This window comes from Parambassis ranga, chromosome 16, assembly GCF_900634625.1.
Source record: "Parambassis ranga chromosome 16, fParRan2.1, whole genome shotgun sequence".
Classification (NCBI taxonomy): domain Eukaryota; kingdom Metazoa; phylum Chordata; class Actinopteri; family Ambassidae; genus Parambassis; species Parambassis ranga.
This window is the reverse complement of record NC_041036.1, coordinates 16842314-16858414: the sequence shown is the minus strand read 5'-3', so window position 1 is coordinate 16858414 and position 16101 is coordinate 16842314. Positions and strand designations below refer to the sequence as shown.

At 41.6% G+C, this 16101-nt stretch overlaps 1 protein-coding gene across 2 annotated transcripts; it reads left to right on the top strand.

Annotated features, from left to right (window-relative positions):
* Positions 1 to 1247: 1247 nt before the first annotated feature.
* thrap3a (thyroid hormone receptor associated protein 3a) lies at positions 1248 to 15346 on the top strand. 2 transcript variants are annotated; one of them, XM_028425157.1, is made up of 11 exons: positions 1248 to 1525; positions 6421 to 6559; positions 8971 to 9831; positions 10016 to 10708; positions 10786 to 10955; positions 11547 to 11658; positions 11943 to 12027; positions 13148 to 13329; positions 13408 to 13594; positions 13688 to 13831; positions 13974 to 15346. In XM_028425157.1, exons 2-11 carry the CDS (start codon positions 6444 to 6446, stop codon positions 14214 to 14216), a joined length of 2793 nt encoding a protein of 930 aa, XP_028280958.1. In that variant the 5' UTR covers positions 1248 to 1525; positions 6421 to 6443; the 3' UTR covers positions 14217 to 15346. The 2 variants fall into 2 exon arrangements, with proteins under 2 accessions (XP_028280958.1, XP_028280961.1); XM_028425160.1 differs by lacking the exons at positions 1248 to 1525; positions 6421 to 6559 and adding an exon at positions 7872 to 7986.
* The last annotated feature ends 755 nt before the right edge of the window (positions 15347 to 16101 follow it).

The following is a 16101-nucleotide window of genomic DNA, read 5'->3' as shown; positions in this document are numbered from 1 at the left end:
AAGTGCAGCATCTACCAAGGAGACGCTCTGTCCCTACTGCTGCTCTGCAGCTCACCAACACGAATAGCTATGGGTGGCTATGGATACCAGCTACGGAATGGGGAAACCATCGGCCACCTCCTCTACACAGATGATATCAAACTGTTTGCCAGGAGTGAGTGAGACATCCACTGATTCACAGCTTTAGGATCTATGGAGGAGCAATGACATTGGACTGTTATTCAGAGTGGGCAAGTGTGGCCAGGTGGCAACATGGCAAGAAAAAGTAGCCAGAACTGAGGGAGACTGAACTACCAGCAGGCAACATAGCAGATGTGGAGGACAAGTACCTTGGAATCCTGCCACCAAATGGGAACCATGGAGAGGCCACCAGGAAAGAAGCAAGAGACAGCAGTTAGAGGAAGTGGCTGATATAGAAAGATCCTAATAGTGAGTAGACAAGGTTGGACTGAAAAACAGCAAGACCCCAGGGGCACGCTGTGCAAAGAGGCCTCTGAAATAATCCAACACAGCAAATCACATGTGATAGTAACATCAGAAAGAGTGAGGAGCTTGAGAAATACCTAGTGAAGGAAAAAGATGTGGAAGATGAAGGCCACAGGGGTCCCTGTGGTAGTCTAATCACTTAGGTCAGTCTCAAGTAATTTGATTACCACAGGCAACAGGCAGTGGTCCCCCTGGCATCTTCAGTCAAACATTGTGGAGGAAGTGTTATGCATGGGCATCATGCATAACATTCAAAGGCCAACAAGTGCCAACCAATCACAGTCTCTCCCTGCACACAGTTTAAAAATAAAACTGTATTATAGTGTACTTCACAGACCTATGTCAACTGCACTGACTTGCACTATTAACACCCTTTGCACTCTCACTGCAACCTTTGTGCCTTTTATTTCGTGTGTGCCTCATTGTAGGTACATTTGTTTATACTTAATATTTATTCTTTATACTTAAGTTCCTAATTACATGTTGTGGAGTTGAGAATAATGCAATTTCGATTTTCTGTATGTCCAGCACATATGGCAGTTTTGACAATAAAGCTGACTCACTTTGACTTTTGACCTAATAGCACTGTAATAAGTGACGATGAACAGTTAGAGACTCTACAGTAGTTATTCCCTGTAAAAAAAATATGATCACTTTAATGACTTGTAGTCATGGATTTTGGTTTCCATGGCAGAATGATGCAAATACAGGGCGGCGCACCTATTGGCTGCGCTGTGCGTCTACTGCACTGCTCACTGCGCGCTCACTCACTGCCCGTTCACTGCCATGCAGCAAAGGTGTTTTGACAGGCGGCGTTGAAGGCGGAAGGAAATGTGACCCTCCGAGTGCGACATTGAGCTGTCACTCCCCCTCTCTCTCTTTCTCTGAACGGACTACAGCCGACGAGCGCGTACACACACACACACACACACACATAAACTAGACACAACACACGGGAGACCAGGGAGAAATAATTCATTTCTACTCTACTCTACAACAATGAATGTGACGAGACGACACTGAACGACTACGCCGACCGGTAAGATGTTTCTTTTCACTTTCGATAAGAAGAAAAAATAGTTATTAGAAAAGTTTAACGAACAATGTATTTCAAGTGTGATGAAAAAAGACAAGTTAGTAAGTCAAGTGTGATGACGCGCAGTCGGTTTAAAGGAATATTCATCCAAATGTCGCTGCATTATTTCTGCGGTCATATACTGCTGCGTTCACAGTCTCTGTAAAAAATACCGACTTATCAGTACTTACTGAGTAGTGTTTTTAATTATTAGAAAGATCACCGTTGTCACATGCAAAGCCTATTCCTGACAGATTTAGAACTTTCTTTATTCTTATCGATGCGTCATGACGCATTTGATGCCAGTGAGGACGCGTCAGGAAAACGCACTATCCATCCATGCGTTACAAATGCAAGTCACCGTTTAGATAACACTGTTTAATAATGAGTTTGAGTCCAACCTCAGACCACCATCGATCTCAGTAGAGTGAGGTGTTTAATTTATGCATGTTGCATAACTGCTGATTTCAGTGGTTAGCCCAATGAAAAGCATGTCTGTTGTGATTGCAGGTTTCAGTTAGTTGTCCCTCCACCTAAAGTAAACAGCTTCAGTCCTGAATGAAGTTTGCCAGGTCATATATAGCAGCAGCAACAGTCTCGCTCATTGTTTCTGTAAGTCATCATCTGTTTGGGTTTCTGGTGTAAATCTATTTCTGGGGAGTACTGGTACAGAGAAAAATGTTTTGGAAAGTACTGCATGCATCCTGCTGAGCTGCAGGATCCTGTTAAAGGCTGATCCTCTTTAGCAAACACTGGCTGGACAAAAAGTACACATACATGACTAAACGGTGTGCCACTGCCCACACGTTACCACATAGCCTACTCAGGGATGTTACGCATTATAAAAACTCTCGTTTTTGTTTGTTTGACTATTTATTTTCACAGTTATCACTGATCATCTGGGATTATTTTGGAAATATATGGTAAAACTTTAACTCATCATTTGCCTAGCTGTTTCCAACTGACCAAAATAGAGGGGACCTTTAGCTGATGAGTCCCCCCCCTCCTCTTGTACACAGGAGAGATCCACAAATGTGGTGATGACAGACAGCTGAGAAGCATGTCGATGTGAGGATGCCTCTGTGACACTCTTCCCATTTTCCAGGGAAGAGAAGCCCATCATAGAAACTAAACAGTGGCAGTTGTTAGTCTGATTGTCTTGAGAGTGAAACTGGATGATTATATGCAGGTTCCTCGGGTTCATCTTAGCTGGCTGAGATTGGGGTGACACCAAGTTCACTGCAGCTTGCAATGAAGTTTTACTGGCAAGTGGAATGGTGTAGAGAGAGAGTTGATTAGTAAATGAATATTGTCGCAGGATATCTTTGTGTGAAGTCATCATTTGCCTTTGTAGTAGCTACTGTAACTCCCTGAAATAGAGTGCGACTCAGCCGGCCGATATTACAGTTACAGTTATATTGCTATCAACAATAAAATCATAATGCATAAAAGATGTATTATGTATCAACCCATATTTTGCTCTCCGCCATTTCACACTTCACTAACAGAAATCAAGCTGGTTGTGCTGTCCATGGCAACTAAGCAGAAATTCAGATATCTGATAGTGCCATGTTGCACCCGCAAATGCGACGATCGATTACACTGCTGTTACTTTTATTTTAGAAAGTATTACTACCAGAACAGACTGTGCAGTCTGCTAAATCAGCTCAGATTGATCTAAAACATGCTCAAAAACATGCGTGATAATAACAGTAAGTGAAGAAGTGATAGGCATTTTAACCCTCTCACTGCTTAACATTTGCCATCTAATCATGTTGTTAGCTGCTCATCGAATCACATGATATTTAGGGCGGCATCTTGACACACCACATCCTGTTTTTTGGTTCATTTAGATACTGTTTGTCTGTGATGTGTTCATATTTCTCTCAGTGCTTTGTGCAGCAAAATAAATAAATAAATAAAAATGACAATACTGATCAAATTTTAAAGCACAACTGAAACACCCAGGGCTTACATAGCTTACTATAGTTCATCTTGTCAATATAATATCTACTGGTCACACTTCTTTGGAAGAAAATGGTGTCGAAGTTTGCTTTGTGACATGATTATGATGATGTTTGGGCCTAAACCAGATGTTTTTGTGAGCCAACCAAACTGTGACTAAAGACAAAAAAGTGACCTCTACATGGCATTATACATAAAAAAAAAAACAACACACACACACACACACAACAAAGTGTTAAACTTAACTGCAATAAGGTCAGTCGCACAAGATACACCATATTGTAACTGTGCTGAAAACTATATACTATATACTATACTATAACCTTTGTTCGTCAGTATTTGTAATCCCCTTAAATTAAGCCGAGGAACAGTCAGGCTTCTTCTGCAGCTACTTAAGAAGCGTTTCTTATTTAATAACCCACAAAGGAAGCTCTTAGTTTTATCTTGCCTTACACAGCACCCCCGCTAACCCCCTCCCACCCTGCCTCAGCATGCATGTGAAGTGTCTTGAAGGGATACTAAGAGCCACATTTTAATAACCAAACTCTTTGCCAATGACAGTTGCTGTGGCTTTGGAAATAGCAAGCTGGTTGTCTCTGGGGTACATATAGATAGCAAATGTGATTCCAGCTGCCACTGTGGCATCCGTGTCTTAATGATAGGGCAGTTGATTGAGTGTGGGGGGGGGGGGGGGGGGTGTTTCTTCTCATAAGCTTTGAGCTATGTATCAAATTGCCGGACCATTGTTGATCAGAGCTGCTTTTGCTGTTACACGAAAATAAACAGCTGATGAGGATTACACAGCTGTTGCTTTCTACTCCAAGGGGAGTCTTAATCATGTTTGTGAATGCTCCTGAACTCCTCACCATGCTAGAACTCTTCTCAGTTCAGTTCTCTTTTAATTCCCCACATGGTGGTTTCTGTTCTTTCTGCCATTGTTTAATCTTCAGCTGTGTTATAGACTGTGTGTTCCTGTTTTTAATTAATTAATTTATTTTTAAAGATTAACCACGATGGCACAAAAACAATGTCAAAGGTTAGAGACAAATTTCTTTGCTATTCGTTGGTGGGGAGCCAGTTCAGGGTTAAAGCTGAGAAAGCAGACACGAGTGTCTGTAAGTGTATCGATGTGTGGAAAACTACTAGTGAGTGATTAAAGGCCAGGCTTGCCACAGCCTTACTGAGAGGCTGAAATCTCTGATTAGGCTGTCGACCACACAGCGTGGAGCACAGACAGCTGCAGCTGGTTAGCAAAGGAGCATCTAGCAAGCAAAACATCTATTCTACCACCTGCAAGAAAAAAAAACTTGTTCAATTTCTCAGTTGCATACATACAGCCTCATTGTGTAACAAAAGCAGTTAATAGTGTTGGATGCAAATCTGTGTAGCTGTTTTGTATATAGTTTCTGCTAAGACCCATTCAAAGGTTTCAGGGAAACTATTTTCAGCCATATGAAAATACGTGAAACACAGATGTCTTTGTGTTTTATTGCAGCAAACTTAAAATCGTCTGCAATTAAAAATCTCTCAGGAGCTCCCTGCAAAGGCCACTGTCTTTTTTAAAATATATAAAAATTTTAAAAAGATGTCAAAATGTATTGATTTAACGGTTTAGGCAACCCATGCTGGAAAATGGGCACATCTGAATGCCATTCTTAAAAAATTGCACAGTAAGCTAAAGTGACTGTCTGTTGAGGCTGGACCTTCAGGAAATTATCCTCTGAAAGCCAAAAACAACAAGCTGCCAGAAAATGAGGAGAGTGGGATGTTTGTAGAGCATGAAGAGGAGGAGGAGGCGGGGGAATATGGATCTATTTCAATACTCTCCAAAATAGTAGCGAGGATGCACACTGGGACCACCATGTGATTGCATGCGCAGCTTTTGAAATCCCTGTCATGTGTAGTCTGCAATTTCCTCCTTCCAAAATCCCTGAAGATGACTCCTATAATGAAAGATCAATTATTTGATCCCTGGCTTTTACTGTCCTCCGAGGATCATATGTCACAGATAATGCCTCGACCTCAAAAAAAGATCCTCCTACTTATAGAAATGATTTTGGGGAGTTTACAAGTGAAGCCCTGGAGGAGTGATGAAAAAACACCGTTATTGAGGTCTAGTGAGTCAAAAAACGCACCAATCATTAACTACGAGCAAATTTAGTTTACGGTGAAAAGGCTGCCGAGCAAATGTGAGTGAGTTTAAATATTTAACTCCAAACTGGTCAGGGGTTTCAACAGTAACAAGAACTGCTCATTCACTGCATTAGTATTCACGGAGGGCAGCCAAAAATAACATGTATTAAGCAGCTTTGCATGTGTGTGACATTCAATGCAGCTTTCATTACTTCCCCAAACGAACTGGTTCAGTAGTTCGCCACAGTTCTTAAGTTTTTAATTCATTAGATAAAATGTACAGTGTGTCTACTGTCAGCGTCAATGCTGGGAGAAGACTGGTGAGACTATAATCTAATAATAAAAAGAAAGGAAAGCGATATCCTGTGACAGACTGAAGGACAAACCAGCATTTCTGTGGAGTGAAACTGAACATTTGTGTTAGTTTATATAGTTTTCAGAAGGCTCAAACATAAGCAGTCAGATGACTGATGGGAGACTGCCCTCTATGCAAATGATCAGTGACTAAATAAAACTGCTTCTGTTTGGTGGCACTACACTTCTACAGATTGCCTTCTTCCCTCTGTTTACAGCTGTTCTCTTTCTTCACTCAGCTTCAGCATTAAGACATCTTGGACCTGTTATATTTGTTGGATATTTAATTCCCTCTTGGTTTTCCTGTTTTGCTTTTTTTCTTAAATCTATTGCCCAGTCAGCTGTCTTTCAAAAAGGTGATTGGATAACCACTTTTTTGTGCTAATCTGGACACTTTTGTGTGATAGTTTGAAGTGGGCTGAATGCAGTGATGTCCAGATCCACAAAATCAGCATCCAGATCTCGGAGCCGCTCAAGGTCCCGGTCAAGATCCAGCTCTCGCTCCAGAAGCCGTTCCAGGTCACGCTCCAGGAAGTATCGTTACAGGTATGAAGATTTTCTTTTCTTTTTTTCCTGATGTAATGATTGCTGAGCATGCTTTGATCAGACTTAAAAATACATTCTTAGACAGTAAGAATGGAAGCTTGAAATCACACAACGCTTCACAAGTGTGAGTGCCTGTGTTGTCATGAAGAGAAAGATGAACTAGTAGCAGGTGCAGCAAGCCCTGGCGTCCACATTGATCATCCTTTGTTCAGCTTCTTCTCAGTTCTTTGTAGTGAATCTAACTTGTGTCCATTAAGATAAAATATCGAGGGAACACTAACAAGTGGTTCTATTGTGTGTTGATTGCTTTCTTGCTCAGATGTCAAGAGTTTGGTTCTCATAAACAGACAAGCTTTGTGTATAGTACAGAGTAGCATGCTGTATTAGTGATGGACTTAAGAGTTTCCTAACTCTGGAGTTGGCTTCTGTGTCCAGAGGAAATTAATGTTTGAGAAAGAGTTCAGCTCCCGGTTAGTAAATTTAGATAAGTCATGCTGTGTTTTCATTTCATTACATGTGAAAATATTGATGTATTATTTAGCCTCAGTGCCACATGGAAATATTTTATCAAGCCTTAAATCAAGAAGGCTGTATTTACATCAGTGCTCTTGCTGAAGGTTTATCTGCTGACTGTGATGTACATTTGGAAGAAGTGAGGGAGTGAGCCTTCGCTCTGATGCCTTTGCTGTTTCTGGCAGAATGACTGTGGCATGGCAATAAAACGACAGGGGGAGCTTATTTCCTGGCAGTGTTGCCACTTGTATTAAAATTAGCATAAAGAAGAGACGTGGAAGGAATCTCATGGTTTACTCTTCCTGGACTCACCTTGCGAGTCCAGGAAGAGTGAACCATGAGACATGTGCAAATGGACTTGTGATAATGCACACTGGAACTGGAAGAGTGCACATTTTGCATAACTTGTATGTAAGATGCAGATGTATGACGCACACACACACACATAGTAGCACATCTAATGGGGACGTCTTCTCCAAAACGCTGAGTGAGAACCTTTCCAACTTTTTTGTTGTTGCTGTGCCAGAGGTGGAAGTGGCAGGACAAAGCGGAAACAACAACTCCACCCCTCCCACTGTCACTACCTATTGCTTATAAATCATCCTGGTTAGCAAGACAAGACAGCCCATTACATGACTAAGGCAACCCACAGCATTAAACAAGAGAAATATTTGAGGATTTGAGATCATTTGTGTCTGAAATCTCCCTCAGTCTGAATGAACAGCTCTTGTAATTGGCAAGCATAGAGTCAAAGGATTCAGACAGAGTTTTTTTCACCCTCTCATATAGTCCATGTGACTCCCTGCTCCACCAGAGCTGGCCAGAGTAGCTGTAGCTCTCAGTGTGAGTGTGCAGTGCTGCTCTGAGCGCTGCCTTCTTTAGTCGCTCTGTATTCCAATGAAAAAACGCACCGGGTGAGTTATTCTTTTTATGTCATTTACACTGTGTTTGCATGCACGGTGGCAGAGCTTTCCTCTGTGAGCTCTGAATTTATGTGTTAATCTCTAGTATTTTAAAGATTTCAGTTGAAAATGAGACAAAACCTTTCTCTGTGGATGTGTAAACTTTATACATAGTTCTATGTCATGTGCAAGGTTTGAAACTATACGACATATCAGTGGAAAGTTTGTGTCGACATGTGGATTCACTATGAAAGAGCCTGTTGATCTGTGACTTTAAAAGAGTCTTGACTTGTTGTCTGTGTCTGTCTGAAAATTGGTAAAGAGGAGATTATACTATATTGTGGTTAGAATATGAACATTGTGATTTCATATGAAGGTTCAGCTTTAGGTGCTGCATGAAGCTTTTTGTCTGAAGTGCAGCAGAGTCACCTTGTGGACTCATCTGACCCTGCAGCCTGGCTCGGCACCGCACCGTGAAATCTCTGTGCGGTAATCCTCTGTGGGCTTCAACATGGAAACACACGTTATGTACCCGCACATATGTTTTGCAAGTTTCAGCTGAAATACGGCTGCAGGATACATCTGCAGTAGTAGCTTCAGTTGATGTCTTTTCCATTTGGTGGATCCTGAATGTTTGAAGTCTGTAAAAGTAGTTTATAGTTAAAGATACTTGGTTCTAAGTTGTCACTTTTATATATATAGTATACACACAGTGGTGCGCTTTTGTGTTTGTTGTGAGATCAGCTTTATGTCAGAGGATGAATGATCAAAATATGCACCACATTTAGGATTATTGCATGTTCTACTCCTAAGAAATGAGTGTACTGATAACTAGAAGCACAGACTCCTTAGTCTGTGGTCAAATTTAGCTGCTAAGTTTAGACAATCATTTAAAGTTTGTGGTTCTGCTGTACTACCTGACTGTTTCTATTTTTGCACCCAGAAACTAGAAGAACTTCTAAAACTACATTTATGTTTTTTCCTTATTTTTTATAGCTCTAGGTCTCGCTCACGGTCAAGATCTCATTCTCCGTCTCACAACCGAGACAAGAAGTATCCAAGGGGTTACCAGAACAACCGGGAGTACCGGGGCTACCACCGCGGCTTCCGCAGGCCCTACAACTTCAGGGGCCGAGGGCGGGGCTACTTTCCACGTGGGCGATACCAGCGTGGTGGTGGTGGCGGATATAACAATAACTACCGTCCCAACTGGAAGAATTACAAGCAGAACCAAAAACAGCAACAGCAGCAGCGGCAACAGCAGCAGCAAAACCATTCACAGGGATTGCACAGCCTGCAGAACCGTTCAGGGAGCCCAACACACGGTCGATCCACTACTCCTTTATCCAGACACTCACAGCATTCTTCCTCCTCGTCACACTCCTCCTCTCCCAAAAGCAGGCCAGCCTTGTTGCCGGCTAACCCAAACTCCAAAGATGTGAATGAAGAGCAACTGGCCTCTGAGGAGGCCCAAAAGGGAGGAGGGGGAGATGAGGAGCCAGCGGAGCATGTTGGGTTATTGGCAGGAGATGCTAGAGAAGCTGGAGGCAGTGGGAAAACTGAGAGGAGCTGGCAGGGTCTGACAGACTGCAGCAGCAGCCCAAAGAAACACAGTCCTTTGGCAAGCTCTGCCGTTAGTCTTGGTCAGAACAGCCAAACTGCTAGCCGGTTCAGTCCCACAAAAATCACTAACGACAGCAGTAAAGGCGCCCCCACCTGGAAGATGGTGTGTAATTCATCCTCAGCAAAAAAATCCTCACATGAAGGTCTAAATCCAATGCTCTCCAGCTTTGACTTCTTCTCCAGTGAGGAATACCTGGATGGAGATAAAACGGCAATCTCCATTGCATTCAGGAAGTAAGACTAGTTTTACTGAAACATTTACTGTTTGGTCCTTTTTGATTTTCTTTGGAAGCTTTGTGTAAACTGTAAACAGATTGTAAAATGATTTGATTTTTTACAAGTCTTTATTTTTCATACATACTTAACCATTTCTCATCTATCACTTTTGTTACATTTTTGCTCTCTTGTTCATATTTAGGTTTTTGGAGGAGCAAAGTAAAAAAGTAAAACCTGTTTGGGAAAATGGCAAGAACACAGGGACAAATGATATGGATGTGGAACAGGGCAAAATAAATGGCAAAGCCTCTGCAGCCACCTCTGACTCAAGAAAGCACAAAGAGGACAGTGATGGTGAAGTGTCTCTGAACAGCTTTTTGAAAGCCTCTCCATTTTTGTCTGCTGATGGGGAGGAAGAAGAGGAGATGATCAGCAAGCCCCGTTTAAAATCACTACACAAAGACTGGCGTAATGGGCACGACGAGTCCTCAAAGCCACAGAGCAAGGTCACTCACTCAGCCCGAGAACTGTTTGAGGAGCGCTTTGGCAAATGGCAGAACACAGCCTACGCACAGTTTGCTAATAGGGACCTTGACACTGTGGCTGAGGAGATATATCTCTGTGGAAATCAGGATAAGACAGCAGCCATTGCTGCTGCCCTCGCCAAGAGGGATTTAACAGGGAAATTTGAAGAACTGTCCCCAGATGTGAGTTGTAAAGACAAGAAGATGGTAAATTCTTCGTCTATCCCATCTCCTACAGCACCAGCAAGGAGGAACTCTGAGAACAGAGAGATGTTTATGGTCAGAGGAGAGGATTCTCCTCATATGTCCTCAAGAAAACAGCCAGCAAAATTCAATGTTAGAATGGATTTCCTTGGAGATAGTCTGAGAAGGTAAGCTTCATTCAAGGGTACAACATTTGTGTTGATTGTTTTAGTGCAAAAGAATGAGGTTTGTTTTGTCATTTCAGCTCTTCAGATATTTTAGCTGCAGAGCGACAGTTGTCTCAGGACCTTGTGCAGTCCTCAAAAAAGGATCAGGAGTTTCGCTCCATCTTTCAGCATGTTCAGCCTGCTCAGCTACAGAGTCCCTCTGAGCTGTTTGCTCAACACATTGTCGCCATCGTTCACCACATCAAAGGCAAGTTATCACTTCCATCTCAAAACTGCACAGCAAAACATGCTCAATCTAAACTTCTGACTGCATCACAAGTAAGCATTAAGCTTACCAGTGTATCGTCATAGGTGTTCATATTATCCTGCTTAAAAGTCACTCAGAATCTGCATGAATAGGCATTCCATGCACACACTTTTTTTTTTTGCACATCCACTTGTTTTTAATGTTACTTTGAAAACAAATCGCACGTGTGCTTGTCTCCACACAGACTGTCTTCAAGCTCAGCAGAGATTTTTTTAAAACGATCAAGTGGCTACGTGGATATCTGTGCAGAGGCAGAAAGTATAAATTCGGCCATATGTTTTTGAGATGACTGGAAAACACAACAGTGGGCTCAGCAATACTAACATGGTTTCATGGACCACTCAAACTCAGCACCAATCAGAAAACGAAAATAGTGGTCTATATATATATATCTTCAGTTCAGAGTGGGATCCCTCATCCGAGTAGACAAGAAAATGGCAGAGAAAGCATTTTTCAGAAGTTTTCCTTGTGATGCGTTTAATGTTCTAAAATGTTCTCCCATCATCAAAAGCTTTGTTTCCTCCCTCACAGCTCAGCACTTTCCGTCCTCTGGCATGACTCTAAACGAGCGTTTCACCTTGTACCAAAGACAAGCCGCAGAGAAGGAAATGATGAGGCCAAGAAAAAGCCCAGAGATACACAGGTAGAGTCGCCTATTGAGTGACCCTCTCACCCTCAGTGTGCTGTGGCTTCACCTCCTCTTTTAACAAGCTTTCAGGTATTTCTCTCATCTTTCCTACCTGATAATCAACAGACTATCTTGGCTTATTTGTTCTCATGCTTGGTGGAGGTCAGTTTTTATTTTCCAGCGGTTTTTCTTTTGCCTTTCTGGTTCAATGTAGCTTATGTGTGCATTTGTGTTTGTTGGCCTTGCACTGTGTTTCATATTCAATTTTCATCACCTAACTGTGTTTTCTTCTCTCACAGACGAATTGATGTTTCACCAAGTGCTTTTAAGAAACACGCTCACCTTTTTGAGGCGATGAAAAGCTCAGAGGATGGCACTTACAAGGTGACTGAACATTTTGCAGTATGACGTATGTCGGAAAAACAAAACAAAACAAACAACACCAAACAAGTGAGCGAGCCAGATGCCTTTAGACTGCCCTCCTTAAAGCCTGTGGCTTTCCCTGAAGGGAGATGCTCAAAGTCTAAGAGATGCACTTTGACATTGTTGTTTGTTATGTGGCCTCACGTGGTGAATTTGTTGTATTGTGGGCACAAGCCTGACCAAGGCTAATGAATCAAATAAGGTCAGAAATGGAAGCCTCTGTGCCAAAGCTGTTCAAGGGACTCTAAGCAATCGCCTTCGTAAGTATTCCTAAAGAAATAAGAGAAGGAAATAACCAACAACAAGCACTTCATGCATTTACACACTTAACATTTAGAATGAAGCCCCATATTGTGTATTTACTGATGCACATCTGGTCAATCTGTACACACAAAAAGCAGCTACCACTACAACCAAGAGCCATACTGGTGGTTTTGCATGCTAAATGACCTAAAATATTCTTAAATATTTAAAGTGGTTTCCCACTTACCGTGCAGCTATGGTATGATAATCATCTTCTATTGACCTAAAACCTTAAATATATCACATTGGACGTGTGCTCTGATTTTTAATGGTGCTTCGAAGACCTTGAACACTACATGTTGCCGCAGCTCATAATTAAAAAAGTGTTGCTGAAAGTCTTGCAAACGGAGTCAGTTCCTCAGGTTACAGATATCCCACAAGAACTTGAACGAAGCATTGAGAAGGTCTTTATTCTGATATCTGACCATGCAGTGCATAACGTTGACTGTGATGGACTGCCTATTGTTGCAGGAAGTTGATTTTCATACATAGCTGCAAAGAAAGTCAAAGCATTGATCCAAAAAAACAACTTTAGAACAGCTTGAGAGAAACACTAAAAGATGTAAAACTACTGGCTTGGCCTTCAAGTAAAATGGAAAATTCACTCCAGAATGGTTTAGTTTTATTGATGCCAGCTGGCTTTTCACCGGGTTTCCCCTCCTTTTCCCACGGACCTCACTATTTAGTTTACAAACCAGCTAGGCTTTGAGCAGACTGATAGCATCCACATGCTAATCCAAAGTCTGTCCACGACGTGTTCTGTTTTTGATTTGCTCAGGACGGCGGGGAAAAAATGAAGGGTGACCCAACGGACCTTCGTTTGGATATTGAGCGCCGTAAAAAATATTCCAGCCATGAAAGAGATTATAATCGTGATCGGGGAGGGGATACAGGAGATTCCCCAGATTCAAGTAGAGAGAGATCTGTGGAAAAGTCCTCCAAACACCGCAAGAAATCGAAGTATGTACAGCTACTGTCTGCAATAGATTCTGCTTATGCATAGCTGGACATGAAAAACATGAGCATTTCCTTTTCTAGGAAAAAGAAGAAGAAGCGCTCTCGATCCAGTTCCTCCTCCTCTTCCTCGTCATCCTCCAAGTCTCATAAAGATGAAGGCCTACCTCACAATAAGGTTGATTCCAAAGATGATGGTTTCAATAGGGCCCGGCTGGGTCAAAGAGAATCACCGGGAGAAGGTGAAAGAGGACGACCGCGAGGAGGATTTGTAAGTTTCATGAGAAAGACGTGCAACAGTTTCAGAAATGTGCCCTGTTAAAAATATCATCATCTCATCTCACAATATGTTCTTTTCTTGCAGCAAGTAAGAATTCGTGGAAGGGGGTGGAACAGAGGCAACTATCAGGGAAACAGTTTTCAGAGTAATCCTATTACCACGGCGGTACACCCAAAAACTGATGACTGGGACCCAGAGTACACACCCAAGAGCAAAAAATACTACCTAGTATGGTTTCCTCATTCATACCTTCCATTTCTAGTTTGATTAAATCAGCTACATACCACAACAGGACCCATATCTGTCGGTATCTCTACTTCTGTTCTTGTTTTTCTTCTCATCTCTACTGTGTTTTTTCTTAAATCTTCAGCACGATAACAGAGACGGGGAGTCAGAGTGCAAGTGGATGGACAACCGAGGGCGAGGACGAGGAAACTTTACAAGAGGAAGGCCACGATTTATCATCCGCAAAGCAAATGCGGGTTCCAATCACACAGACGGCCCCAAGTGGGCCCTTGATAAGTACCAGTCTAACGGAGAGCACGGTGGTATGCAGGAGGAAGAGGTGGAACAGGAACATAAAGGGATGAAAATCGGTGAAGAGAATACTTGAGCTGTGGGAATCTTGACTGTCATGGCAGATCAATAAATGCAGATTAAAACTCGGCTATCACTATGAAACCTTTCATGCTTTAAGGATTCTCGCTTTGACACAAATTTTCCACCAAAGGATATAGATTGTGAGTTTTAGAAGCACTGTTTAAGGGTGAATTGCTGTTTCTTGTATGTTTTTGCTTTATGTTACCTTGACCTCTTCCACACAGTAATATTTACACATTTTTTATTGGGGTGATAAGCACGTTTTAGAAATTTCTGCTCATTGTTGTGCCTTAAAAGACATTAAAACAACACAATAATTTAAGTTCATTGTCCTACCATGAATATGAAATAAGTCGATTTTTAAACTGTGTCTCATCTGGGTATAAGTGACAGCAGTAAACAAACTTGACTGCACTCTTCATGTTGACATAAGAAACACCACTGTTTAGCCTCTTCGGCACTCTACAGATGACCCTCATCTGACAATGGGACCAAACTGCACAGGGTCACAAGGTCGTGCTGTGCAGTCTGTCGTTCTACAACACCCAACAGTTTATGATTCTAGCTAGAAAGATATGCAACTGCCTGTACATTTAACATCATACCAGAGTTTTTGTTCTTTTTTTACTGCTGCTTTGGCTTGATCTCAAATACCACTTCAATGTATATTATTGATTAGTGATCATATTTTCTTCCTCTGAAGACGTTCATCCCTGTTTTTGTACATGTCTCTGCAGGATGTTGACTTTGATTGTAAAGGAGAAATGTCTTTTTATCCTTAGCCTTAGATGTATTTTTTCTTTTCCTCCTGCCAGTGACGTTTTATCATTTTTGTAAATTGTGTGCAAATGTGTCAACAGAATGATAAAACTGAAGAGCCTCTACAAATACAGGAAAGTTTAATGGACTAGTCCGTCTGTTTCATTTTAGGGTTTCGGTGCATATAATCCATGTTTGTAATTTGGGATTAGGCTCACGTTTGGTTAACTGTCCATATAGTTACATGACATCCTTGGTGTGCCTTGCTGTGGGTGCACTGGTCTTACTTGTACAATACAGGCTTCTGATAATGCTTTTTTAATAGTTGTTGTCACTGTTTTTTTCCTTAGAAACTGTAAATTAAAGAGACACTGATTACTTTCACATTCGCCTGCCTATCTTTTATCTTCAGATTCACCCGAAACACAGGGTTTCAGGGTAAAATTCAGGGTAAAATATGTTGATGTTCTTAAAATAAATACTTTCAGTTCATCAACAGAAAAAAGCCAGGTCTCAGATTGGCTGGAGAGATATCCCTGAAGCTGTCTGGGCTCATTGTCATGCTGTAGATGATGATATGGAGTAAAATACTGCTGCATCATTCTGTTATGTTCTTAAGGTCAAACACACAGTAGCTGAATTGTTTGCTGACATTCAACAAAAGAGGAAGTACATGGCTTGAAAAGGTTTTCATAATATGACGAAGCCTGATGACCTACTAACCAAAGGAAAGAGTGTGTGTGTGTGTGTCACTAGTGTGGAAAACTCATCATAGCTCATACTCATCATATTTGGTGATGTGTTTTTTTTATTGGCTGATGTGTAAACGTCCTAGTACATTACACCAAGGCCATTAAAAACACATTTAGCTTTTGTAGTTTAAATTGGTTTAAAATTCGAGTGCAACTTACTGAAGGCGTTATGATTGATGACTTTTGTTGTGATAATTTGGTTGCTGCAGTTGTATTGTTATGTAAGTCTTGATTATATTCATGAGCATTGTTCTTTCACTCTAAACTCGTCCTACCTGTTCTTCTCTCTCTCTCTCTCTCTCTCTCTCTCTCTCTCTCTCTCCCTCTCCCTCTCTCTCTCTCTGTAACCCATCCTACTCCTTACCGCTGACTTGTCATGACTAGCCT